This window comes from Nicotiana tabacum, chromosome 8, assembly GCF_000715075.1.
Source record: "Nicotiana tabacum cultivar K326 chromosome 8, ASM71507v2, whole genome shotgun sequence".
Classification (NCBI taxonomy): Eukaryota; Viridiplantae; Streptophyta; class Magnoliopsida; order Solanales; family Solanaceae; genus Nicotiana; species Nicotiana tabacum.
This window is the reverse complement of record NC_134087.1, coordinates 155,448,738-155,474,935: the sequence shown is the minus strand read 5'-3', so window position 1 is coordinate 155,474,935 and position 26,198 is coordinate 155,448,738. Positions and strand designations below refer to the sequence as shown.

The window sequence follows — 26,198 nt, the reverse complement described above, 5'->3', positions numbered from 1 at the left end:
CAATCTTTGAACACTCGCCCTAAGAGGGCACTACCTAGTGACACGGTAGTAAACCCGAAGGGTAGGAACAATACCGGCCATGCAATGGCGGTTGTAGACATGTGATTTTTGACTCTCCCCAATATTTTTATATGTTAGCATGTAAATATTTAATTTAGGCATAATATAGCTATTTCAACTCATTTTGACTCTTTTACTTTATTTTCTATTAGAAATAATAATTAAAAAAATACTTTCCATTATTAGTTAATTTTAGTTTATCTTAAATTTGATAAAATTGAAAAAAATAGACAAAAGAAAATGTCACATGGGTTTAAATTAAGATGTACGTAGTATAAGTGGTTAATACGTAGTATTTTTGCTTTTCTCAAACTTTTCGTTACTGTGCAAAGTTTCTGTGTTATTTTCTTTTAATTTAATTAACTAGTTATATTTTGATATTTCAAAATTTTCTCCTACCAAGTTCAAGAAACGAAGGTCCAGTTAGTTTTTTTTTTATTTTATTTTTATTCTTTTTCTTTAACAAACTTCTGGAACCTCACGTTATTTTTTTTTAAGAAAAAGCATACACAGTACACATTCATGCAAATTCACTCTAATATTTGACCACCCTCATTCATTATCTCACCACTTGCACACTCCATACAATTCAATGACTTCACACTCACACCCCATTCAATTCAATGTCCTCAAACTCACACTCCATTCTTTCACATTATAGTGCACACTCACGATTTAAAAATGATACCCACCAATTTTTGTTTGACACTTTTTCAACGCATGATCCCACACAAATCTTCTTTTCCAACATAATCAAAATTCATCTGCACACATTATATATATAATTCACTTACATTTGGAAAGAAGAGAGGATATCAGATTTGAGACCCATTCCCTTCCAAAAAAAGAGCAACGACGCTCTCTGAAGAATGACAAAAAATAGTGCCGATCCCCTCCCATCATCTTCTTTCGGCTCTTCTTCAATCTTGATTAGATAGAACTTTATTTATTTCATTTACACCTAGACTCACTCATACAAAACTTCACAAACACACAACAAATACATTTAAAAAATTTGGGTGCCATTTCCATCACAAGGGGACCTTTTCCTCACATCTCTATTTGGATCTGTAAGTCTAAAGCACCTACTCCTTCTTTAGCCGTTGTTTCCCCTCTCAAATGCCACCATGAAATCCTCCTATCTTCCACCATATTCAGCTAAAAATAAATAGCAAAAATGCAGCAGCTCCGAGAGCTGAGTTCGGGGTCGGCGTCGAGTTTCTCTGTTTGGGTCTCGGTCGTGGTCTGTTTGTGCGAGAGCTTAGCAGTTCATAACTCCTTATGTATTGAAGATTATATATCAACTATTAAAAGGTCTGTTTCAATCACTTTCTTCCCTTCTCATGTTTTCATGTTCGTGACTAGTTTGGCATATTTGCAAGCGAATTGATTTAACAAGTTATATCATGCTTCATTAGTCATTTATTTTGTTGGATGTTATAAGTTGTTGGCTCTAATATAAATTCATGTAAGATTAATTTGTTGGGTTTGAATTACTGTTAATTAGCGTTATATCCTGTTAGTTTATCTTATTTGGAGATTTTTTTATATATATAGTTTGTGTGTTGTTTATGTGAGCAATGAGGACTTCATTGTTAAAAGGCAAGAACTCATCGAACAGTTAGACCATTAGTTATTCTAGTTTCATATTCTGAGGACATGACATTGGGTGCATAATTATGGGAGACATTCTGTGTAAAGTTTGCTATTGCTAAATGGTTGTTAAGTAATGTTTTTCAGTTGGTCTTTTGTTATGATAGTATACATTGTAAACGAACAAAAAGTAGGCAAAAAATAGATATTGTCTTACAACAATTTATAAAATTGGATTTGCATGGAAAGTGTTTTCGTTACTGGTTTTGGTTTTTGCTTTATGAAAGCATAAATATTGAATGATGATTGGATAATAATAATACTAATGATTATTAGCTTTACAAGGATATATATGAGAAAATTTTGGAAAATATATACTGCTTGTGGATGGAACGTTTAAGAAGCTACAGTCATAGATTCTTTTTATTATTTAGTACATAGAATATAATTTTCAATCATAATCCGTGGCCCTCGCTTAATTAATATTTTTATCCTTAGAAATTGAGGCGCGTCATTTAGCGAATTTTTCATGGCCCTCGCAAAGTTGAAAGTGCGTAGTGGCTTTAGGTGCGTTATTTTAATAATTTACCTTCCTAAACTCGGGTGCGCATTTATGTGACCCAAATCCAAATCTCAACAACGTTAGATAAAATGTGTTGCAAACCGCTGGTGCATTTATGTAGCGTGGCTTACGATGTGTTTTAAATAATTTTGAATTTTTCCCGAAATATTAAAAGCGGCTAAAATAATAGCACCTTTTACTTTTGCTTTTGCTTTGCTTTTGACTATTATACTCCATGTCAGGTGTTGTTGTGGTCCTATATACATAATGCTTTCATTTCACCTTGTAATATTTGTAATATGATTTGCAGATCAGTACAAAGTATTTTTTTTTATTTTTATTCATTGATTGCTCCTACTTTTGAAAGTGGGTCTTTGCTTTTAGTTTTGATTCTTTTTAGAATAAAAAAGAAGAAAGCAAATTTATAGTACTAACATTTATATCATTTTATTGTGTTAGTTAAAACACTGAATAATGCCTTATTTTCTTAGTGCCTAACCTTTTTATGATATGGTACAATTGTTGAATCATATTAGAGCCGTGTTTCTTTTTTGTTTGTTTGTTACATGTCCTTTTTGTGGTATAATATAACATACTTCATTCCGTGCGCACAACTTTCGATTACCCGGAAATTTAGGCAATTCTTTCCTTATTTTAGAATAGTATTTTGTATTAGGATTGAATTGGTCCTAACGACAACAATGAAAAGGCGATTTAATATATTATTGTGATTATGTGTACGTTCGCGTAACATAATTACGAATTCCATTCTAAAAAAATCGAGGTATGTATTCTGGCAACTTCGATCAAAATTTTCTTTAATAATTAATAAAGCATTAATTAATTATGGACACGTTCACGTGACGTGATTTTTAATGCGCCAAAATAAAAGAGTATACGTACGCGTAACTCATTTCTTTGATTACGAATAATTCAAGTAATTTAAAAGCGGTAAAAAGATAATCGCACATAGGTTTTAAAAATGAGTAGTTAAACAATTTAAGCCAAGTATAAACTGCTAAGCAATCGTGCTAGAACCACGGTATCTGGGGGTGCCTAACACCTTCCCTCGGGTTAACAGAATTCCTTATTCAGAATTTCTAGTTCGCAGACTTCAAAAGGAAAGTCAAACTTCCTCGACTCGGGATTTTAAACCGGTGACTTGGGACACTATAAAATTATCCCAAGTGGCGACTCTGAAAATAAATAAAATAATCTCATTTCGAATAATGTCACTTAAATTGGAAAAACTCTCCAAATACCCCTCGGGTGTGTAAAAAAGAGGTGTGACAGCTCTGGCGACTCTGCTGGGGAAGAGAACCCAGAACTTCTGGTTCAGGGTTCAGAATTCGAGCTTAGAATAATTGTTATATTGGCTTTATTTGTTAATCTAATTTTATTTACATGATTGGGCCTAATGTGCTAAGTGTTGCTTTTTACCGCTTCGATATTGGTGAACTGTATATAAACTGTTACGAAACCGTTCCTCTTTCTGAGTCTTCTGAATTTATGGTGCACACGTGCGTGTGGCCCACCTTTCTTTTAGAAGTCATACCAAATAGAATGAAGTTGGGTCAAGTAACTAGGCCGGGTAGACTTTCGTGCTCCCGATACGTTGCCTCCACTTCGGCTCGAGCTGTCCGCTTGGGTAAGTCGGGTTTAGAACAATATACCCCAGGTTTTACACTTAGAATAACTCAGCTTCATGCCGGATCCCTAGTAGGAACATTTGATTGCATCATGTGCATTTGACTTTGGAGATTCAACACAGGGGATGGGTCTGTCTAGGACAGGTGTACCCGAAACGAAAAGACCATCCTGATGCATCTTAATTGCTACTTGTGCATTCATTGGTTTTGGATTTGCATGTTGACCGACTTATAGGGAGAAAGTTAGAGAAGGAAAATCAATGTGAGAACCGAGAGAGAAAATTGTCTGTTTTTGAAAAAACAATTTCCAAAATATATTGAAATTCTGCCGAATTTTTTTTTAAAAAAAAAAGAAGAAAATTTTGTGTTTCTTTTAAGAGTGGTCTTTTTTATTACGAACTACATAAGTTTGATTTTCACCGGATGTGAGATACGTAGGCAACTCACATCGGGCCCAGCTATTTTTGAAAAAAAAAGAAATAAATGAAAAATTAATAATCACAAAACTGTGGGTACATAAATGTCATTGTTTTGCCATAAATAAGGCGATGCCATTCTTGTCCAAAATTTTGCCAAATATCCCCAAAAGGGTGCCGGAAGGCCATTTTTGCAAGAACAACCGCCTTTGGTCATTTTTCAAAATTTCTGGCCGGTTAGCAAATACAGCCTTTAAATATTCTTCATCGAAGTGATGAAAGGCCATATTGATAAAGCAAGATATTTTTATGAATTTTTTAGAAATAGTGATGATTTTTGCGTCAAAATGAGTCTTGATTTTTTTAAAAAAATTAAAATCACTCATAGGTACAAAATGAGCACTATCCAGAACCCACCATTCACAGATGTAGATGAGTTTCTATTTCAGCTTCAGATGTGGTGGTATGAATTAGGAGGAGATGGTTAGGAATGGGTCACTAAGTATTTGGGAGCTCTCACAGATATTATGAAAGTTAAACCACGCGATGATTTGATTGCGGTACTAGTGACTTTTTGGGACCCTGTTCACAATGTCTTTCGCTTCTCTGATTTTGAGCGTACTCCCACTTTAGAAGAAATAGCTGGATATTCCGATTTTGATGGAGATTTGAGAAACCAGAATCTCATATTCCCAAAGGCCCCCTCTGTACACCGATTCTTTGGTCTTCTGAATATCAGTAATCAAATCAGTAAAAGCAACGTTGTTAAAGGGTGTTGTTCTTTCAACTTCCTATATTCAAGGCTCGGAAAGCCGGATGGGTTTGAAATTCATGAAAAGGGCCTTACTAACAAACAAAGCAAGGACACCTGGTAGATTCACCGTCGTTTCGCTTTCATAGTGGCTTTTCTGGGAATCATGGTCTTCCCAAACAAAGAGCGGACGATTGATATTCGCATAGCCAGAGTCGTACAAGTCCTCACTACCAAAGAGCATCACACTCTTGCCCCGATCATTCTCTCAGACATTTATCGGGCATTGACTTTGTGTAAGTCCGGAGCAAAATTCTTCGAAGGGTGCAATATTTTGTTGCAAATGTGGTTGACTGAACATCTTCGACATCACCCCAAGTTCATGCAATATGGTCATAGAAGAGACAATTTCATTAAGAGTTATGAAGAAAGAATAAAAGATTATAAATCTCCAGAAGGGGTGGAAGCCTGGATATCCCACCTAAGATCTTTAATTGCAAGTCACATTGAGTGGACTTTGGGATGGCTCCCGGTAAAAGAGGTAATATACATGTCGGTCTTAAAGAGTTATTTGATGTTGTTGGGTTTGAAGAGTGCCCAGCTGTATGCACCACAGAGAGTTCTAAGACAGCTAGGGAGATACCAAGTGGTGCCTGATGATGAAGATTTGAGTGTGCAAGTGATTGAGCTACACCCCGAAGCCACACTCCCTGAGGCTTTAATCCAGCTAATTTGGAATAGTTGTCTATACTTGAAAGATGATACCCAAGTTCCAGATCCTGCGAAAAGTGAGTTAGATCCAGGTTATGCTAGGTGGTTTGAGAAAAGATCTCGTGTGGATGATGCACCAGAACCCGATCCCAGAAGGCCCATAAAAAGACCACATATCCAAGCCTTTGATGACAAAATCCAAGAACGGTTAGGTTGGGGTGAAAAGGAAAAGGGGTACAAAGCAACTATTCATGCCTTAGAAGAAAGCCTGAGGAACCTCAATTTTGAGAAAAACTTACAAGCACAAGAAGCAGAAGGTGAAAAGAAGAGTCTGATTTGCGAGAATAAAACTCTCCGCGCTCAGTTTCAACAGATGAAGAAAGCCTCTGAAGCGCCAGTGAGAAGTTGGAAAGATCAGAAAATCATTGCCAATCTGATGGAACGGATGCAAGATTATGACTCCATTTTGGCAAAAACCGAAAAGGCGTCAGACAAAGCTAAGGAAAAAATCATACAGTTAAATGAGAAGGCCAAATCTAGTAAAGAACACCAAGTAATAAGATTTGAAGAAGAAATGGCTCAATTCGAAAAAAGAGAAGGATCATTGGATACATTCAAAGGCTCAGCTCCATGCACAATTGGAAGAAATGAGAAGGTACAACAGAGAACATTAGCATGCAGATATTGATAGGGAGAGAGCACAGGCAAGACTCGAGCAGGCCAGACTTCGGGCTCAATTGGAGTAGGCTTTAGATCGCGAGGGACACATAAGAGATATATCCTTCACTCGCCAACAACAATTACAAAATCAAGATCAGAATCTCCAAGATTTCAGAGCACAAATCCATGATTTGGCCGTTTATACCTCTCAAAGTTATGTGAACTGCCAGGGGATGGATTATGAGAGGTTTTTGGAGCATGCGCCTACTTTTGCCTGTCATCTTGCAGTAGAGTTAGAGAGGATGTACCATATATTAGGGGGTCAGCCGAGTCAAGCCCCACCCTGAGCAGATGTTCCAGTGATTGAAAGCAAAAGATTGTGGAGTGAAGTATAGTCATAATTGTTAGAACTTTTCATATAATAGTCATGTTTTAGTTTGAGTCCATGTTGAGTCTTTTAAACCATTTTCTTAATGTGTTGTCCAAATGTAATATCATTTCTGTCATTGTGCTATTTTGTTTGTAAAAATAAATAAAAATAATAATAATTGTTTCCACCAGAACTACGTTCGGTCTGATTCATGCGGGGTCATGATACGTAGGCAATCTCTATAGGATTAGACCATAACCAAAAGGAAAATAGGCATGAGTGACAGTAAAAGGAGATGTCATAAATAAGAAAAAGCTGGGATGATACAAGCAATCAAGCAAATGCATGATAGAAATGACTAATTGCCTAGGTATTCCTATGTGCGGTTGCTTATTTGTTAAAACTCTAATCACTAACAAGTTTGGTTTATGTTTCCAGAATTCAAGTAGTTAGTTCACCTAAGCATACTGGCAACCCACCCATACCAAACCAGATCCAAAGGTAAAATAATCACGTCTATCCCAGATGTAGACACCAGTGTCATCGAAGGAGAAGAGTTGGACGTTAACGCCATGAAAGAAGAGATGTACAAATTGAAACAACAAATGGCCGAAATGTATCAGGCCTGGGCTAAAGGACAACCGCCATCCGCTTACCCGGCTAACCCTACCTTCACTCCACCACCGGCTCAAACTCAGGATCATCCTGCCACTGATCTATCCCCGAGCTTTCCCATTTACCAACACTATCGGGGCACCACTTCTCATACACCACAATCTCCACCCCCTAAACCAATTCCATACCCTCCTCCACCAGTAACTCTTGTCTTCGTAACACCTCCACCAGCTACACTCCACAAATCTCCTAGCGAGCCTATGTTCCAGGCCCAGGACAACCAATACTACCCCTCGGAGCCCACTTTCAAAGCTCCAGAAACCCATTCCTATACTCCTCGCTTTGACCTCCCGATAGAAGCTGATAAACCAGTCAAAAATCCCGAACAGGAGGAGGTGTTCAGGAAAGTTAAAAGCTTAGAACAATCATTCAGAGACATGCGGGGATTGGGAGGGCAAGTAAGCGTGGCCTACAAGGACCTATATCTGTTCCCGAATGTGCAATTACCGGCAGGTTTCAAGATGCCCAAGTTCGATCTATACAATAGGTACGGTGATCTAGTAGCCCACTTGAGGGGTTTTTGTAGCAAGATGAGGGCAGCGAGAGGAAAAGATGAATTGTTAATGGCTTACTTCAGTCAGAGTTTGAGTGGATCAGCATTGGAATGGTATACCCGCCAAGACTATGGAAGATGGTACACATGGGATGATCTGGCGTAAGCATTTGCTTGTCACTTCCAATACAATCTTGAGATCATTCCAGATCGACTGTCCTTGAATAAACTGGAGAAGAAGCACAGTAAAAGATTCAGAGAATATGGTTTCCGATGGAGGGAGCAAGTAGCAAGAGTAGATCCCCCAATGAAGGAAAGTGAGATGGTAGATTACTTCCTATAAGCTTTGGAGCCTACTTATTATGGTCATTTGGTCTCAGCTGTGGGAAAGTCATTCAACAAAGTGGTAAAGATGGGGGGCATGGTAGAAGAAGGCCTCAAGTCGAATAAAATCATGAGCTATTCGGCTATCAAAGCGACTACTCAGGCTATTCAGGGCGGCATATGAGGGATTGGGAAAAAGAAGAGAGAGGAAGCAACAATGGTTGATTCAGGAACTTGGTCCGGATCCATAGGTTCACCTTACCACTACAATCAACCTCGACCCCACCAACAAACTTATCACCACAATCCACCCCAACACTACTATCCCCTACCAGACCCTTATTTTCCGTCCACCATGCACAAGCATACAACCAACCTCCTGCCCACACTCAATGGCGTGCTCCCGTCCTACAAAGTACTTATCCACATCCACGAGCCTACCAAAACACTCCCGGACCAAGTTTCCGGCCTAGTCAAGCATTCAAGGGTGAAAGGTTGCAAAAAAAAAGAAAACCTTTACTCCGTTGGGAGGATCATACACTAGTCTGTCCCACAGGCTAAAACAGCTAGATATGCTAAGGCTGATACAGTCCAAACTGCCAAATCCTCCTCCAAAGAATCTTGACTATACTGTCAGTTGTGAGTATAGTTCTGGTACTCCGGGTCATGATACAGAGAAGTGCTGGCACTTGAAAAGTGCGATACAGGAGCTTATTGATACCAATAGAATTGAAGTTCAAGCACCCGAGGCGCCCAATATTAATGGGAATCCAATTCCAGCCCACCAGGAGGCAAATATGATCGAAATAGTGCATGCGGAGGGAGAGCCCAAGAAGCCATCACAGACCGTCATGATGATTCAGTCTAGTGGAGTCAAGACAGATGAACAATCAACAGGTGAGAAGTTGGTGCTCAAGCCGAGCAAAAAGAGTGTTGAGCCAGTTGTGGCAGTTGAGAAAGGGTCTTCGATCAAGGTTGCAACGAAATAGAAAGGGATAAAGGTGATTGTACCAGGAGCGGTCAGCCAACCTGTCATAATCGTGGAAGGTGCCCACGCAGATCGAGTTATTATCAAGCCAGTAACCTAGTTACCAATAATCAACAGCAAGGCCGTTCCTTGGAATTATGAACAAGTGGTTGCGATGTACAAAAATAAGGAAGCCAAAGAAGAAGTCTGTGAAGCACATGGTTTAACTCATTTGGGAAGGTGTTTTACTCCCGAGGAGTTAAGAAGAGCAAAAGATAATCCGACACTGGTAAAGAAAGCCGTAATTGAAGAGGAAGAAGAAGAGTTTTTGAGGAAAATGAAAGTGCAGGACTATTCAGTTGTAGAGCAGTTGAGGAAAATGCCTGCTCAGATCTCATTGCTCTCATTGCTAATCTATTCAGATGAGCACCGTCAGTCACTGATGAAAATCTTGAATGAGGCCCATGTTCCCGACAAGATCTCGGTAAACCATCTGGAGAAGATAGCAAACAAAATATTTGAGGTAAACAGAGTTACTTTCTCCGATTATGAGTTGCCCGTAGAGGGTACCGAGCATAATAGGGCACTTTATCTGACGGTAAAGTGCGAAGATTCTATGGTTACCAGAGTTCTGGTCGACAATAGGTCTAGTGCGAACATTTGCCCTCTATCCACGTTGAACAAGCTGAAAGTGAACAATGATAGAATTTACAAGAATTGCATTTGTGTTCCGGGGTTCGACGGCGGGGGCAAAGATTCAGTAGGTGATATAATACTGGAATTGACAATAGGGCCCGTTGAGTTCACTATGGAATTCCAAGTGTTGGACGTGGCAGTTTCTTACAATCTTTTGCTAGGGCGACCCTGGATTCATGCCGCCAAGGCAGTACCGTCTACTTTGCATCAGATGGTTAAATTTGAATGGGACAGACAGGAAATTGTGGTGCACGGTGAGGATAATATGTGTGCCCAAAGTGATGCCATCATACCTTTCATCGAAGTTGAAGACGACAAAGGGCCATGGGTATATCAGGTATTTGATGCAGTATCAGTTGAAAAGATCCTAGAGGGGAAAATCATTCCAGTTCCTAAAGTAACAGCCGCGTCAGTCATGGTGGTTTCTGAGATGTTGAAGAATCGCTTCATACCTGGCAAGGGCTTGGGTGCTTCATTGAAGGGCATCGTACAGCCAGTGTCTCTGCCCAAAAACTTAGATACCTTTGGTTTGGGGTTTAAGCCCACAGCTGCGGATGTAAGAAGAGCTAGAAAGTTGAGGCAAATGGCGTGGGTCCTTCCAAAGCCCATCCCGTGCTATCTAGATCATTTGTTAGGCCCAGTGCCAGAAAGTGCCCAACAGCAACGATTCCCGTTTCATTGATTGATGTTGATGGAGATTTAGATAAGGAGTTCGAGAGGTTGTTCAGTGATGTTAACATGGTGGAAACTGGAGAAGGATCAAGTCAAGCGGATGTGCAATTCATTGGGCCAAGTGCAAAGATCAGTAATTAGGAAGCTACTCCTCTTCCTACTCGGAATGAGCTTTGGTAGTGGGATTTGATTTTTCTTTCAGTTTATTTGGATTATTCCAGGGTTCTAATCCAGATTCTATGTTTCGTCCATTTGGATGTGTTAAACCTCGTTATATTTAAGACTCAATGAAATGCAATTTCCCCTTTGTCATTCCTGATAATTTCCTTTTTGTTTTTCTTTTCTTTTCTTTTCTGTACAATTCTTTTTACCCTGGCTCTAATGACATGGCATGCATAAGGAATCCTCAGCCCAGTCTTAAAAATCAATCTGATTCCGAAATAATAGTTCAAGAAGTAGATTGTGACTACGAATCAGAATACGATGAGGATGAAGCCTTCGAAGAGATTAGTAAGGAGTTAATTCACTTCGAAGAAAAACCCAAACCCAACCTGAATAAAACATAAGCCGTCAATTTAGGGGATATAGATAATATCAGAGAGACTAAAATAAGTGTCCATCTCGGGCCAAAGATCCGGGAAGAATTAATCAAAGCACTCATCGAATACAAAATTGTTTCTGCATGGTCGTATGATGACATGCCGGTTTGAGCACTGATTTAGTGGTCCACAAATTTCCCACTGATCCAGGGTTTCCTCCCGTCAAGCAAAAGTTGAGGAAATTCAAAACTGATATGAGTGTGAAGATTAAAGAAAAAATCACCAAGCAGTTGGATGCAAAGGTTATTCGAGTTACTCGATATCCTATTTGGTTGGCTAATGTCGTGCATGTGTCGAAGAAGGACGGCAAAATCAGAGTATGCGTCGATTACCGCAATCTTAACAAAGCAAGTCCGAAGGATAACTTCCCCTACCCAATATCCATATTTTGATCGATAATTGAGCCAAGTGTGAGATTGGATCTTTTGTGGATTGCTATGCCGGGTATCATCAGATTCTAATGGATGAAGAAGATGCAGAAAAGACGACATTCATCACGCCATGGGGAACTTATTGCTATCGGGTAATGCCATTTGGTTTGAAGAACGTTGGGGCAACTTACATGAGGGCGATGACTACTGTGTTTCATAATATGATACACAAAGAGATTGAGGTATATGTAGATGATGTGATCATAAAATCAAAGCATCAGGCCGACCACGTTGGGGATTTGAGGAAATTCTTCCAGAGGCTTCGCAGGTACAACCTCAAGCTTAATCCTACCAAGTGCGCATTTGGTGTTCCATCCGGAAAGCTGTTGGGGTTCATAGTCAGCCGTCGAGGCATTGATTTGGACCCGTCAAAGATCAAAGTTATCCAAGAATTGCCGCTTCTAAGGAACAAGACTGAGGTGATGAGTCTGTTAGGGAGGTTGAACTACATCAGCAGTTTTATTACTCAGCTCACGACAACTTGTGAGCCTATTTTCAAGTTGCTGAAGAAGGATGATGCGGTCAAGTGGACGGATGAGTGTCAAGAAGCATTCGATAAGATAAAAGGATACTTTTCAAACCCACCCGTGCTGGTTCCACCAAAACCAGAGAGACCTTTGATTCTTTACTTAACAGTCTTGGAAAATTCATTTGGCTGTGTACTGGGGTAGCATGACATCACCGGCAGAAAGGAACATGACATCTACTATCTTAGCAAGAAGTTCACGGCTTATGAGGTTAAGTACACTCATCTGGAAAGGACATGTTGCGCCCTAACTTAGGTGGCTCAGAAATTGAAACATTATTTGTCATCCTACACTACTTACCTTATTTCGCGCTTGGATCCGTTGAAGTATATCTTTCAAAAGCCTATGCCGACAGGAAGACTTGTGAAGTGGAACATTTTGCTCACAGAGTTTGACATCATCTATGTGACTCGGACTGCGATAAAAGCCCAAGCATTGGCCGATCATTTGGCCGAGAACCCGGTCGATGATGAGTACGAGCCATTAAAAACTTATTTTCCCGATGAGGAGGTGATGCATATTGATAAACTGGAGCAAATTGAAAAACTAGGCTGGAAACTTTTCTTTGATGGGGCTGCCAACATGAAAGGAGTTGGAATAGGGGCTGTGCTCATTTCTGAAACAGGACATCACTACCCTGTTACGGCTCAGCTTCGGTTCTATTGTACCAACAATATGGCTGAATACTGTAGACATGTGATTTTTGACCCTCCCCGAGATTTTTCATATTTTAGCATGTAAATATTTAATTTAGGCCTAATATAGCATCAAATTCAAGAAGAATGGGAAACATGAGATTTGAAGCTCATACCGTACCGACAATGTTTACATGATCTTTGTCAACGGTTTCGATCAGTGGAGTTCAGGCATATTCCGAGGGTCCATAATGAGGTTGCCGATGCTTTGGCTACCCTGGCATCAATGTTACACCATCCGGACAAAGCGTATGTCGATCCTCTGCATATTCAAGTCCGAGATCAGCATGCTTACTGTAACATGGTAGAAGAAGAACTTGATGGTGAACCGTGGTTCCACGATATCAGGGAGTACATCAGAATTGGGATATATCCAGTACAAGCCACGAGGGTCAAAAGAGAACAATTCGACGGATGGCAAGTAGGGTTTTCTTAAGTGGAGGAGTTTTGTATAAAAGAACTCTAGACCTTGGATTGTTAAGATGCATAGATGCTAGACAAGCTATGTCTATCATATCCGAAGTACATTCGGGTGTCTACGAACCACATATGAGCAGATATGTGCTGGCAAAGAAAATTCTTCGAGCAGGTTATTATTGTCTCACCATGGAGCGAGATTGTATCAGTTTTGTGCGCAAATGTCATCAGTTCCAAGTACATGGAGATTTAATTCATTCTCAGCCATCCGAGTTGCGTACAATGTCCGCACCATGGACCTTCGTTGCTTGGGGTATGGATGTCATTGGACCAATTGAGCCAACAACATCCAATGGGCACAGATTCTTCTGGTAGCCATTGATTATTTCACCAAGTGGGTTGAGGCCAAAACTTTCAAATCGGTGACCAAGAAAGCAGTGGTCGATTTTGTTCACTCAAATATCATCTGTCGATTTGGAATCCCAAAGGTGATCATCACGGATAATGGTGCTAATCTTAACAGTAATTTGATGAAAGAGGTATGTCAACAGTTTAAGATTACACATCGCAATTCTACCCCATATCGTCCCAAGGCGAATGGAGCAGTCGAGGCAGCCAACAAAAATATAAAAAAGATACTTCGAAAAATGGTAGAAGGTTCCAGGCAATGGCATGAAAAATTACCATTTGCATTGCTGGGTTATCGCACTACTATCCGTACTTCAGTATGTGCAACTCCTTATTTGTTGGTATATGGCACTAAAGCAGTAATACCTACAGAAGTTAAAATCTCGTCCTTTCGGATTGTCGCTGAGGCTGAGATTGATGATGATGATGAGTGGGTCAAAACCCGTTTGGAGAAGTTGAACATGATTGATGAAAAAAGATTGGCAGAAGTATGTCATACCCAATTATATCAAAAGAGAATAGCAAGAGCATACAACAAAAAGGTGCGACCCCGGAAGTTTGAAGTAGGTCGGCAAGTGCTGAAGCGTATTCTTCCACACCAGGTTGAAGCAAAAGGCAAGTTCACCCCAAATTGGCAAAGGTCATTCATTGTGACCAGAGTATTGTCCAATGGTGCTTTATGTTTAACAGATATCGAAGGAAAATGCATAGACATGGCTATCAATTCTGATGCAGTCAAGAGATATTATGTATGATTTCTTTGGTATATTTGTTGATTGTTTGCATTTGGCATTGGTTCGAAGATTGGAATGATGAAGACAATTTGTTCTACTATCTAAACACTTTACCCTTTGTTTCCTCCTTCTGAGCCGTATTTGTTTCTTTCATACCCCTCTTTTAGAATCAATAACAAAAAGAAAAGGAAAAGAAAGAAAAAAAAAAGTGAAAAAAGAAAGTATAACAACAAGGAAATTCCGGTGTGAACTACGTTTGACCTGATTCCTGTTAAGGATACGTAGGCAGCCTCACGGCTTGGTCATAGTAAAATAAAAGTAAAAAGATCCCCAAGCAAGAAACTAGGGCAGAAGTTGTATTTGTAATAAGAAATGTGATTCCAAAAGTTGTAATTCTGAACCATTTGAAGTTGTTTTGAGCCCGTTTTATACCCTTTTCTTTCCAAACATATCCAAAAACCCACATGGTTGTCCAAAGAAAGACCTCCCGATCAGTCTTAGAAAGATGCCAAATCAAACAAGTAAAGAGAATTCATATCAGGGGCAACACTCCGGTTTAATCAAGAGAAATCAAAAAATGAGAGAGTCTTATTGGTGAAAACCCTCATGGTCACCATAAGGCGACGAAAGATGAGAGAAAGTAAAAATGAGAGAGTCTTATCGGTGAAAACCTTCACAAGCACCATGAGACGACAAGTAATCGAGGAATTAACAAATGAGAGAGGTTTGTCGGTGAAAACCCTTCAGGGCACTGCAAGTCGAACAAGGTCCGTAAGTTGGCGAAAAGTAAATTGAGTTGTGGAAATCTTGGATTACAAAGTAAAACAATTGGAAAGGAGATTGGTTAAATAGACTGGGCTGATTAATCCAAACTGCATACCATGATCATCATTGTCAGTGACTCCCCTCAGATAAGTTTCTTTTCCTATCTCCAACAGTCATCCAAATTTGGATTTTTCTTCTTTATTCTTAATTCCCAAAATCATCGCATTTCATTGTTGTTAATTTTAATCCTCTAAAGCTCTTCCAAGGTTAGCCTTGTAAGAAGGAATTTCAGAGTTTACTACCAATTTCGAAATTGCACAAAGCAAAATATGGCTAGAACATGCCGGAGATAATATGATTAAAAGTGGGACATAGGGTGTAAGCAAAAGTTATATCGGTGGAATGGTTCAGTAATGTCGTGGGAGATGTACGGGTTCAGGCAGAAAGGTCAGAAGTGGATAACAATAGTTGGGGGATCCTACAGTTAAGGATCAATTAGAAGGTCAAAACAATCTTTCGACCAGTTCGAGGCAGTCGGTCGAAGCAAAGCATGGCAAAGAGAAAATCATCCCCAGCAAGAATGCCACAACTAACCACCATGTTTTAAACTGACAAGATTTTCTTTGATTTGAAACAAGGGAAAAGATGGCATTTGTTTTAGGAAATCATCCATAAGGAGAACAAGTACCAGGCAGGTTTGATTGTAGAATTCTCATGACCCTCCTAGAAAATGGGACCTAGTTTAAAAATCGAAACAATCGTAAATAGCAAAATCTAGCATAAATGTACCCCAAAGGAATATAAGTTGGTTTCAAAGTTTGCATGTTTAAGATAGGATTCAATTAGGAGTTCTCAGGGCCCTCCTGGATAATGGGACTTAACTTTAATTCGAAATATTCATGAGTACAATATCTATCATAAGCTCTACTTTGTGAAAATATAAGTTGGTTTGAATTTTTCATTTTTTAAGACAAGACTCAATTCGAAACTTTAGGACCCTCCTGGAAAATGGGACCTAGGTTAAAATCCAAAATAATCATAAGTAGTAAATATAGGACAAATGTGCACCAAAAGGAATATAAGTTGGCTTCAAAGTTCGCATAAGAGTTTTCAGGACCCACCTGAATAATGGGACGTAACTTTAAGTATTCCATTAGATAAGTAAGTGTTGTTATAAGAGAGTACAGTTTAGCGTTGAACTTGTCATTCGTAAGATAAGCTTTAATTCGAAATTTTAGGACTCTCCTGGATAATGGGATGCAGCTTTAAGACTGTCTTAGATAACAAGATATGACGGAAGTCATACCTCTAAAAAATATAATGTAGCTTTGGAAACTTACTAGAGATTTTCAGGACCCTCCTGGATAATGGGATATAGCTTGTAGATTGTTAAAGATATTTGGTAAAAGGATTCAATTAACACTTACATATGCGCCCGACTACCAAATTGGGGCAGAAAATTTTCTTTTGTTGTCTATTTTGCTGAAGTCAGATGCACGTCCGAAGAATAGGGAAGAACAACACAGATATTAAAGATAAAAATCAGAGCATGACCAAGTAATCAGGGGCCACCTAGAGAACAAGGGAAAACAAATCAAGTTTCAAGGAAGATTGGCACAAGTATTGGTAATCAGGCGCCCACCTGGAGAAACGAGGGAGAACAAATCAAAGAAAGGCAGTTGCAAGAAGAAGATGATTCAAATTTCAGAAATTAGGCATCCACCTGGAGAACAAGGAAAAGCAGTTAAAAATTCAGTAATCAGGCATCCACATGGAGAACAAAGAAAGACAGTTGAAATATCAATAATCAGGCATCCACCTGGAGAACAAGGAACAACAGATAAAGTATCAACAATCAGGCATCCACCTAGAGAACAAGGAACAACAGTTGAAGTATCGGCAATTAGGCGTCCACCTGGAGAACAAGGAAAAGCAGTTGAAGATTCAGTAATCAGGCGTCCACCTAGAGAACAAGGAACAACAGTTCAAGTTTCAGCAATGAGGCGCCCACCTGGAGAGCAAGGGAGAACAGTTCAAGTTTCAGCTTTCAAGTTCTTACTGATATTTGGAGCTCACCTAGAGAACAAGGGAATACATTTCAAGTTTCAGTAGTCAGGAGCCCACCTGGAGAACAAGGGAATACATTTCAAGTTTCAGCAGCCAGGAGCCCACCTGAAGAACAAGGGAATGCAATTCAAGCTTCAACAATCAGGCTCCCACCTGGAGAGCAAAGGAATACACTTCAAGTTTCGGCAATCAGGCGCCCACTTGGAGAGCAAGGGAATACAATTCAAATTTCAAATAATCAGGAGCCCGCCCGGAGAACAGAGGAAAGGAAACAATAGTCAAAGGAAGACATTTAAAAGGTTCAGCAATCAGGTACCCGCCTGGAGAAAAAGGGAAAGCATTTCAAAAAATACCATTCAAGTCAGCCACAAAGGAACTTCTGAAGAAAATACAAGTCAACAAGGCAACAACAGTCACAAAACCAAGTTTGAAAATAAATCTTTGTAAAGCATAGATTATAGCTTAGTCTAGCTTCTTCATTTTGTCATGGTGTAATAAGGAGGTCAGTACGCAGAATCAGCAGCAGCAGCAGTAACAGTGAAACCACAGCTTCATGGTAGTCCCAGCTACCGAAACTTCCCGAACTACACGTGACCTGATTCCTTTATAGACAAGGATATGTAGGCAGCTCAGATACCAATGCTCGGTCGTATTTCCATTTTCTCTTAGTTTTAGTCCCTCCAAATAAGGGTCGGGTCAAAAAACCTGTCTAGTCATTCTTTGTCTGAAAATTCTTCGCGTTTCCAGTCAAAGAGGGGCAGCTGTAGACATGTGATTTTTGGCCCTCCCCAATATTTTTATATTTTAGCATGTAAATATTTAATTTAAGCATAATATAGCTATTTCAACTCATTTTGACTATTTCACTTTATTTTCTCTTAGAAATAATAATTAAAAAAAATACTTTCCATTATTAGTTAATTTTAGTTTATCTTAACTTTGATAAAATTGAAAAAAATAGACAAAAGAAAATGTCACATGGGTTTAAATTAAGATGTACGTAGTATAAGTGGTTAATACATAGTATTTTTGCTTTTCTCAAAAACATTTCGTTACCGTGCAAAGTTTATGTGTTATTTTCTTTTAATTTAATTAACTAGTTATATTTTGATATTTCAAAATTTTCTCCTGCCAAGTTCAAGAAACAAAGGTCCCGTTAGTTTTTTTTTATTTTAATTTTGTTCTTTTTCTTTAACAAACTTCTGGAACCTCACGTTATTTTTTTAAGAAAAAGCATACACAGTACACATTCTTGCAAATTCACTCTAATATTAGACCACCCACATTCATCATCTCACCATTTGCACACTCCATTCAATTCAATGACTTCACACTCACACCCTATTCAATTCAATGCCCTCAAACTCACACTCCATTCTTTCACATTATAGTGCATACTCACGATTTAAAAATGACACCCACCAATTTTTGTTTGACACTTTTTCAACGCATGAGCCCACACAAATCTTCTTTTCCAACATAATCAAAATCCATCTGCACACATTATATATATAATCCACTTACATTTGGAAAGAAGAGAGGATATCAGATTTGAGACCCATTCCCTTCCAAAAAAAAGAGCAACGACGCTCTCTGGCGAATGACAAAAAATAATGTCGATCCCCTCCCATCATCTTCTTTCGGCTCTTCTTCAATCTTGATTAGATAGAACTTTCTTTATTTCATTTACACCTAGACTCACTCATACAAAACTTCACAAACACACAACAAATACATTTAAAAAATCTGGGTGCCATTTCCATCACAAGGGGACTTTTTCCTCACATCTCTGTTTGGATTTGTAAGCCTAAAAATAGCAACTACTCCTTCTTTAGCCGTTGTTTCCCCTCCCAAATGACACCATGAAATCCTCCTATCTTCCACCATATCCAGCTAAAAATAAATAGCAAAAACGCAGCAACTCCGAGAGCTGAGTTCGGGGTCGGCGTCGAGCTTCTCTGTTTGGGTCTCGGTCGTGGTCTGTTTGTGCGAGAGCTTAGCAGTTCGTTACCCCTTATGTATTGAAGATTATATTTCAACTATTAAAAGGTCTGTTTCAATCACTTTCTTCCCTTCTCATGTTTTTATGTTCGTGACTAGTTCGGCATATTTGCAAGCGAATTGATTTAACAAGTTATATCATGCTTCATTAGTCATTTATTTTGTTGGATGCTATAAGTCGTTGGCTCTAATATAAGTTCATGTAGGCTTAATTTGTTGAGTTTGAATTGCTGTTAATTAGCATTATATTCTGTTAGTTTATCTTATTTGGAGTTTTTTTTATATAGTTTGTGTGTTGTTTATGTGAGCAGTGAAGACTTCATTGTTAAAAGTCAAGAACTCATCGAACAGTTAGACCAGTAGTTATTCTAGCTTCATATTCTGAGGGCATGACATTGGGTGCATAATCATGGGAGACATTCTGTGTAACGTTTTCTATTGCTAAATGGTTGTTAAGTAATGTTTTTCAGTTGGTCTTTTGTTATGATAGTATACATTGGAAACGAACTAAAAGTAGGCAAAAAATGGATATTGTCTTACAACAATTTATAAAATTGGATTTGCATGGAAAGTGTTTTCGTTACTGGTTTTGGTTTTTGCTTTATGAAAGCATAAATATTGAATGATGATTGGATAATAATAATACTAATGATTATTAGCTTTACAAGGATATATATGAGAAAATTTTGGAAAATATCTACTGCTTGTGGATGGAACATTTAAGAAGCTACATGCATAGATTTTTTTTTATTATTTAGTACATAAAATATAATTTTCAATCATAACCCGTGGCCCTCGCTTAATTAATATTTTTATCCTTAGAAATTGAGGCCCATCATTTAGCGAATTTTTTCATGGCCCTCGCAAAGTTGAAAGTGTGTAGTGGCTTTAGACGCGTTATTTTAATAATTTTCCTTCCTAAACTCGGGTGCGCATTTATGTGACCCAAATCCAAATCTCAACAACGTTAGATAAAATGTGTTGCGAACCGCTGGTGCATTTATGTAGCGTTGCTTACGATGTGTTTTAAATAATTTTGAATTTTTCCCGAAATATTAAAAACGGCTAAAACAATAGCACCTTTTGCTTTTGCTTTTGCTTTTGCATTTGACTATTATACTCCATGTCAGGTGCTGTTGTGGTCCTATACACATAATGCTTTCATTTCACCTTGTAATATTTGTAATATGATTTGCAAATCAGTAGAAAGTATTTTTTTTTTTATTCATTGATTGCTCCTACTTTTGAAAGTGGGTCTCTGCTTTTAGTTTTGATTTTTTTTAGAATAAAAAAGAAGAAAGCAAATTTATAGTACTAACATTTATATCGTTTTATTGTGTTAGTTAAAACACCAAATAATGCCTTATTTTCATAGTGCCTAACCATTTTATGATATGATACAATTGTTGAATCATATTAGAGCCGTGTTTCTTTTTTATTTGTTTGTTACATGTCCTTTTCGTGGTATAATATAATATACTTAATTCCGTGTGCACAACTTTTGATTACCCAGAAATTTAGGTAATTCTTTCCTTATTTTAGAATAGTATTTTGTATTAGGATTGAATTGGTCCTAACGACAATAATGAAAAGGCGATTTAATATATTATTGTGATTATGTATACGTGCGCGTAACATAATTATGAATTCCGTTCTAAAAAAAATCGAGGTATGCGTTCACGCAACTTCGATCAAATTTTTCTTTACTTATTAATAAAGCGTTAATTAATTGTCGACACATTCACGTGACATGATTTTTAACGCGCCAAAATAAAAGAGTATACGTACGCGTAACTCAATTCTTTGATTACCAATAATTCAAGTAATTTAAAAGCGGTAAAAAGATTATCGCACATAGGTCTTAAAAATGAGTAGTTAAATAATTTAAGCTAAGTATAAATTGCTAAGAGACCGTGCTAGAACCACGGAAACCGGGGGTGCCTAACATCTTCCCTCGGGTTAACAGAATTCCTTATTCAGAATTTCTGGTTCGCAAACTTCAAAAGGAAAGTCAAACTTCCTCGACTTGGGATTTTAAATCGGTGACTTGGGACACTATAAAATTATCCCAAGTGGCGACTTGAAAATAAATAAAATAATCTCATTTCGAATAATGTCACTTAAATTGAAAAAACTTCCCATATACCCCTCGGGTGTGTAAAAAGGAGGTGTGACAGCGGTGACCACTAGGAGCGGTAGAGGTGGTGAAGCAAGTACCTCCAAGCAAAAGCAAGTTGTGAGTGATGATGTTGAAGTGCAAAATGATGATGATTCTATAGTTGTTGGGCAAGTGAGTGAAGAGAAGTTGGATGGTGAGGTGAGAATTGATATTCAGGATATTGAGGAGGAGACTCAAAATGACGTGAACCCGTCTAGGGAACACGTTATAAACATACCGAAAATGGTTATGCCTAAAGCCAAAGCTCCTTTGCCAAGGCCTCCTCCACCTTACCCTCAAAGACTTGAAAAGCAGAAAAGTAAAAACCAGTTCAAGAAGTTTATTGAGATGATGAAAAGTTTGTCGATCAATGTGTCCTTGGTGGAAGCTCTTGAGCAAATGCTGGGATACGCCAAGTTTATGAAAGACCTGGTAACTAAAAAGAGATCTATGGATTCTGAGACCATCAAAATGACTCATCAATTGAGTGCTATTGTGCACTCGATGGCTCCAAAGCTTGAAGATCCCGGTGTATTTACCATTACATATACCATTGAGAGTGCGGATTTTGCAAAGGCATTGTGTGATTTGGGAGCTAGTATAAATTTGATGCCTTACTCCATGTTCAGAACTTTGGGTATTGGTCAATCGAGAGCTACCTCCATGAGATTGCAAATGGCCGATAGAACAATGAAGAGACCGTTTGGTATTATTGATGATGTTCTTGTCTGGGTGGACAAGTTTATTTTGCCTGCTATTTGTGATTTTGGACTGCGAAGTCGACTATGAGGTGTTGATAATATTGGAAAGACCTTTCCTTGCAACAGGGAAGGCATTGGTTGATGTGGAAGCAGGGAAGCTTGCCTTCCGGATGAGTGACGAAAAAGTTGTCTTCCATGTGTGTAAATCAATGAGGCAACCGAATAGTACTAAGGTTTGTTCTTTTGTGGATCATGTGACGGAGGTGATAGTTGATGACACGAGTGCCATGATCAATGTGTAGGATCCTTTGGAAGCGGCATTGTTGAACTATGATGTGACCGAGGATGAAGACCGGGTAGAGTGTGTCAATGACTTACACGGAATGGGTTCTTACTCCTATGAGCCCCGTAAACTCTCCTTGGATCTTGAGAACAGAAAGACTCTACCACCAAAGCCCTCCATCGAGGAACCTCTCGTGTTGGAGTTGAAGCCTTTACTTCCACACCTCAGGTATGAATTCTTGGGCCCTTGTTCAATTTTACCTGTTATTCTTTCTTCTTGCCTTACTAACGTGCAGGTAGATGCCACTCTTGAGGTGCTTCAAAGAAGGAAGAGGGCAATTGGATGGACTTTAGCTGACATTCGGGGGATAAGCCCCGCCTTTTGCATGCACAATATTATACTTGAGGATGATGCCAAGCCCTCCGTGGAATATCAAAGGAGGTTGAACGAATACAACAGGTCCTCAAGAAGGAAGTTATCAAGTGGCTAGATGCAGGGGTTGTGTATCCCATCTCGGATAGTGTGAGCACGTGATTTTTGCCCTACAAGAACTACTCCCAAAAATTCAAAATAAAATAATTTTGTGTTGCTTGTGATTTATTTGTACTTGTCTGTGCATGTTTATATTTACGTTAATTAAGAAAAATACAAAAAAATATGTGTTGCATGTGCATTTAGGATTTAATTTTATAAGTAGGAATTAATTAAACAATATTTGGATTTGCGAGAATGAAAGTCACAAAAAATATGTACTTGGCATTTTTTTTAGCATTTAACCTCCAACTGTGCGATTTTATTTTAGTTGGTATTTAATGGTGTGATAATTGTTATTAGAAGACAATTAAATTTAATAAGTTAACTTGGTTTATAATTTTAGAAAATAATTTAGGAAAAAATAAAAGAAAAGAGGAAGGAAATAAATCTGGGCCAATTTAATTAATTTCCCAAGCCCAAACACCCAACCCACCAGAAACCAGCCCAAATCACCCTTAGCTGGCCCAATCGACCAAGCCAACCAAATGACGTCGTATGGCCATGTTCAATCTGAACCGTCGATCTCCTAAGATCAAACGGTCAAGTCCACCCCCAGCATCGAAGAAACGACGTCGTCTCAAGCCTGTCGATCCAGGCCGTTCATTTCATTTGATCCAACAGCCGCAAATCGCCCCCATGCACCGACCCATTCCCGTCTAAAGACCGATCCGGTCTCGAGGTAAATAAAGCGACGTCATTTCCATTAATGAATGGATCCAAGCCGTTGATCTCATCAGATCGAGCGGCCTGGATTCATTCCGCCCCTTCATATATATACTTCAAACCATACCCCCCCCCCCAAAACCAAACCCCCCTCACCCCATCGTCTCTCTCAGACCCCTCAGAGACGACCCCTCAAAACCCTAGCCGCCACCAAATCCCTTCACCGTAAACCCGGCGGCAACGATGCCGGTGACCACAAAATTCACACCCCTGAACCTTCTAACCACCCTCAACACAAATCCCTACCCCTTTAACCTCGAATCATCCCGGTTTGTTTCGAATCTTCAATCGAAGATTCGAGCAAAACCCTAAACCTACCCAACCAGTCCCAAGTTCACACCTCAGCTCCACCTGACCTCCCTCATTCCCAAACCACCCCTACTTTGGCTTGAATCTTGCTAGAACTGGGAAAATTTTAAATCTATTGAAGGACCCTAGAGAGCCGAAACCTGGAACCTGTCCGAGTAAAGGGGAGATTTGAGGTCTTAACCGACTTTAGTCGAGCGTTCTCAGTCGAGAACACTCGATTAAGGTCCGTTTTGGCTTCAAAGTTTCAAGACGAAGTTCAGACTAAAACAGATGGGGTTTGGTCTGAAGTTTCGAGGTATTTCTTTTGTTTGCCTTTTTCTTTTGTTGTTGTTTTATTTCTGACTGATTAGTTCGTCATTTAGGTCAATTAATCCTCCTCCTCTTTCGGACCTTTTTCCGGTCCAGTTTTTCTCATCTTGGTCGATTGGCATGTGTTGAATCAATTAAATGGTCTCGTCGATTGACCCGTTCATGTCTGTAGTTCAGTTGTTCTCCTCAAGTTATTGGTTGTTGTTTTATCCTCCGACCTTTGTATTTTCAGCCTCAGGGCTCATAGCCAGTATACTTGTTGTTCCAGCATTTTGTTCGAGGTTAATTTAGAGTTATATTTGTTCCGAATATAGATAGCTTACTCTCATGCATCTATGTGAATCAATTTCTTGACCTTAATAGTCCAGTCTGACCATTGTCCTGAATCATTGAATCCCCATCTTGGTTGAAATGCTGTTGGATTTGATTTGAGTTCAATTGATGATTAAGTTTAATGATTCGAATCTGCTTGTTTGTTCTGCTGAGCTTGTTCTGATATGAATCTAACCTTTGTTGAATTGTCCTAATGTTGTTGATTGAGAGTTAGTTTCATGTATCTAATTAGTCAATTGATAGGCTTAAATTGGCTATAGCTGAGGTTTCATACAGGTTTAAAGTGATTGGGGTAGGATAGTAATCACAGGGGTTTAAGGGGATAATTTGGGACTTAAAAGTTTAAAAGTGTTTGGTTTAAGTGTTCTGTCCAGTAAGTGCTAAGGTAACATTAAATTAATGCATTTGTTTAAGTGCTAATGGGGAACAAAACATAATAGTAGGGGAAGGCTTAAAAGGGATTGATTAAAATATGTTGCCCATGCTTGTTTGAACATTAAATAAGGAAAGGACAAGGGATAATGAGGAAAAACATACTCTAGTGGAATTAAAAGAAGATCATGGGCAGAATTAGTTTCTTAATTCTGCCTGAGTGCTCTTGAGAGCTGGCAAGGTCAGTTGTTTGGGTATAAGTGGGAGATTTTGGACAGAGTTGAGGGGGGTCCTTTTTTGGTCTTGGAGAGGGTCTGTCTTTTGATCAGTGGAGAGAGTTTCAGAGTTTTGAGAGTTCTTTTGAAAGGCAGTCAGTTTTGGAACTAATTTCGAAAGCTTAAAGTCAGGTTTTGAGAGTTTAAAAGATCAGTTTTTGTAGTAGAATCTGGGCTTGACTCAAGCTCGGTTGAGTCTGTTTGTGGCTGTCTGGAACGTCAAATTGCTGCTGTGAACTGCTGTTGTATTGCTGTTCGTATTACTGCTGCTGCTGATCTTTCTTCTACTTTATTTCTGTTCCAATCCCAGGTACACAGCTTGACTTCAATAATTGTGAAGCTGAAATGTAAAGGATGAACTTGTAATTGAAGCCTGAAGATTTTAATTTAATTCAGTTTCTGATTTGTATATTTGAACATTTTTGTTCATTAAGGATGTTTAGACTCATGTTTATAGTCTCGTTGGCTGAACTGAACTGGGCTATGCAATAACTGGATTATAGGCTATTATAGCTTAGTTTTCTTGGATTGGTTTTCCCAGTAAATCACCAATTGTAGTTAATTCCTTGTTAGCTGGTTCTTGCACCTGTTGGGTACTGGTTGTAGCCAAATTCATGGTACAGAGTAGTTCATGACTAGTCATAGTAAATTTTGTGTTAAAGACCTTTGTGAATCTGTTTAGCGTAGTATAAGATAGAACTTGGAGTGGCTATTTTGTTTCATTCTCGACAGGTAATTTAAATATGACCAGGCTGTATAGGGATTGTAGTAGACTGCCAAAACTTCCCTGGATGGTTTACTACGGCTGTATTGTGTGACTTGATTTCAGTAGTTCTTTTAGAACCTTAGTTAAAAGGCCTACCTTGAATGTTTTAGTTCAGTAGTTATAAAATAGGTTTGAATGGTTTTTAGTCTCAATGTGTCTTTCAGCAGCTCTATTAAAAAACCGTGAATCATT

The 26,198-nt window shown here is 38.8% G+C and overlaps 1 protein-coding gene and 1 long non-coding RNA gene across 2 annotated transcripts; both read left to right on the top strand.

Moving 5' to 3' along the window:
- The first annotated feature begins 633 nt into the window (after positions 1-633).
- LOC142162835 (uncharacterized) lies at positions 634-6,962 on the top strand. The gene is made up of 2 exons (XM_075219807.1): positions 634-1,374; positions 4,669-6,962. The coding sequence occupies exon 2, from the start codon at positions 5,198-5,200 to the stop codon at positions 6,428-6,430; it is 1,233 nt and encodes a 410-aa protein (XP_075075908.1). The 5' UTR covers positions 634-1,374; positions 4,669-5,197; the 3' UTR covers positions 6,431-6,962.
- Positions 6,963-12,927: 5,965 nt separating this feature from the next.
- LOC142162836 (uncharacterized) lies at positions 12,928-25,802 on the top strand. The gene is made up of 2 exons (XR_012694296.1): positions 12,928-19,291; positions 25,551-25,802. It is a non-coding gene; the product is annotated as an uncharacterized LOC142162836 (long non-coding RNA).
- Positions 25,803-26,198: the final 396 nt, after the last annotated feature.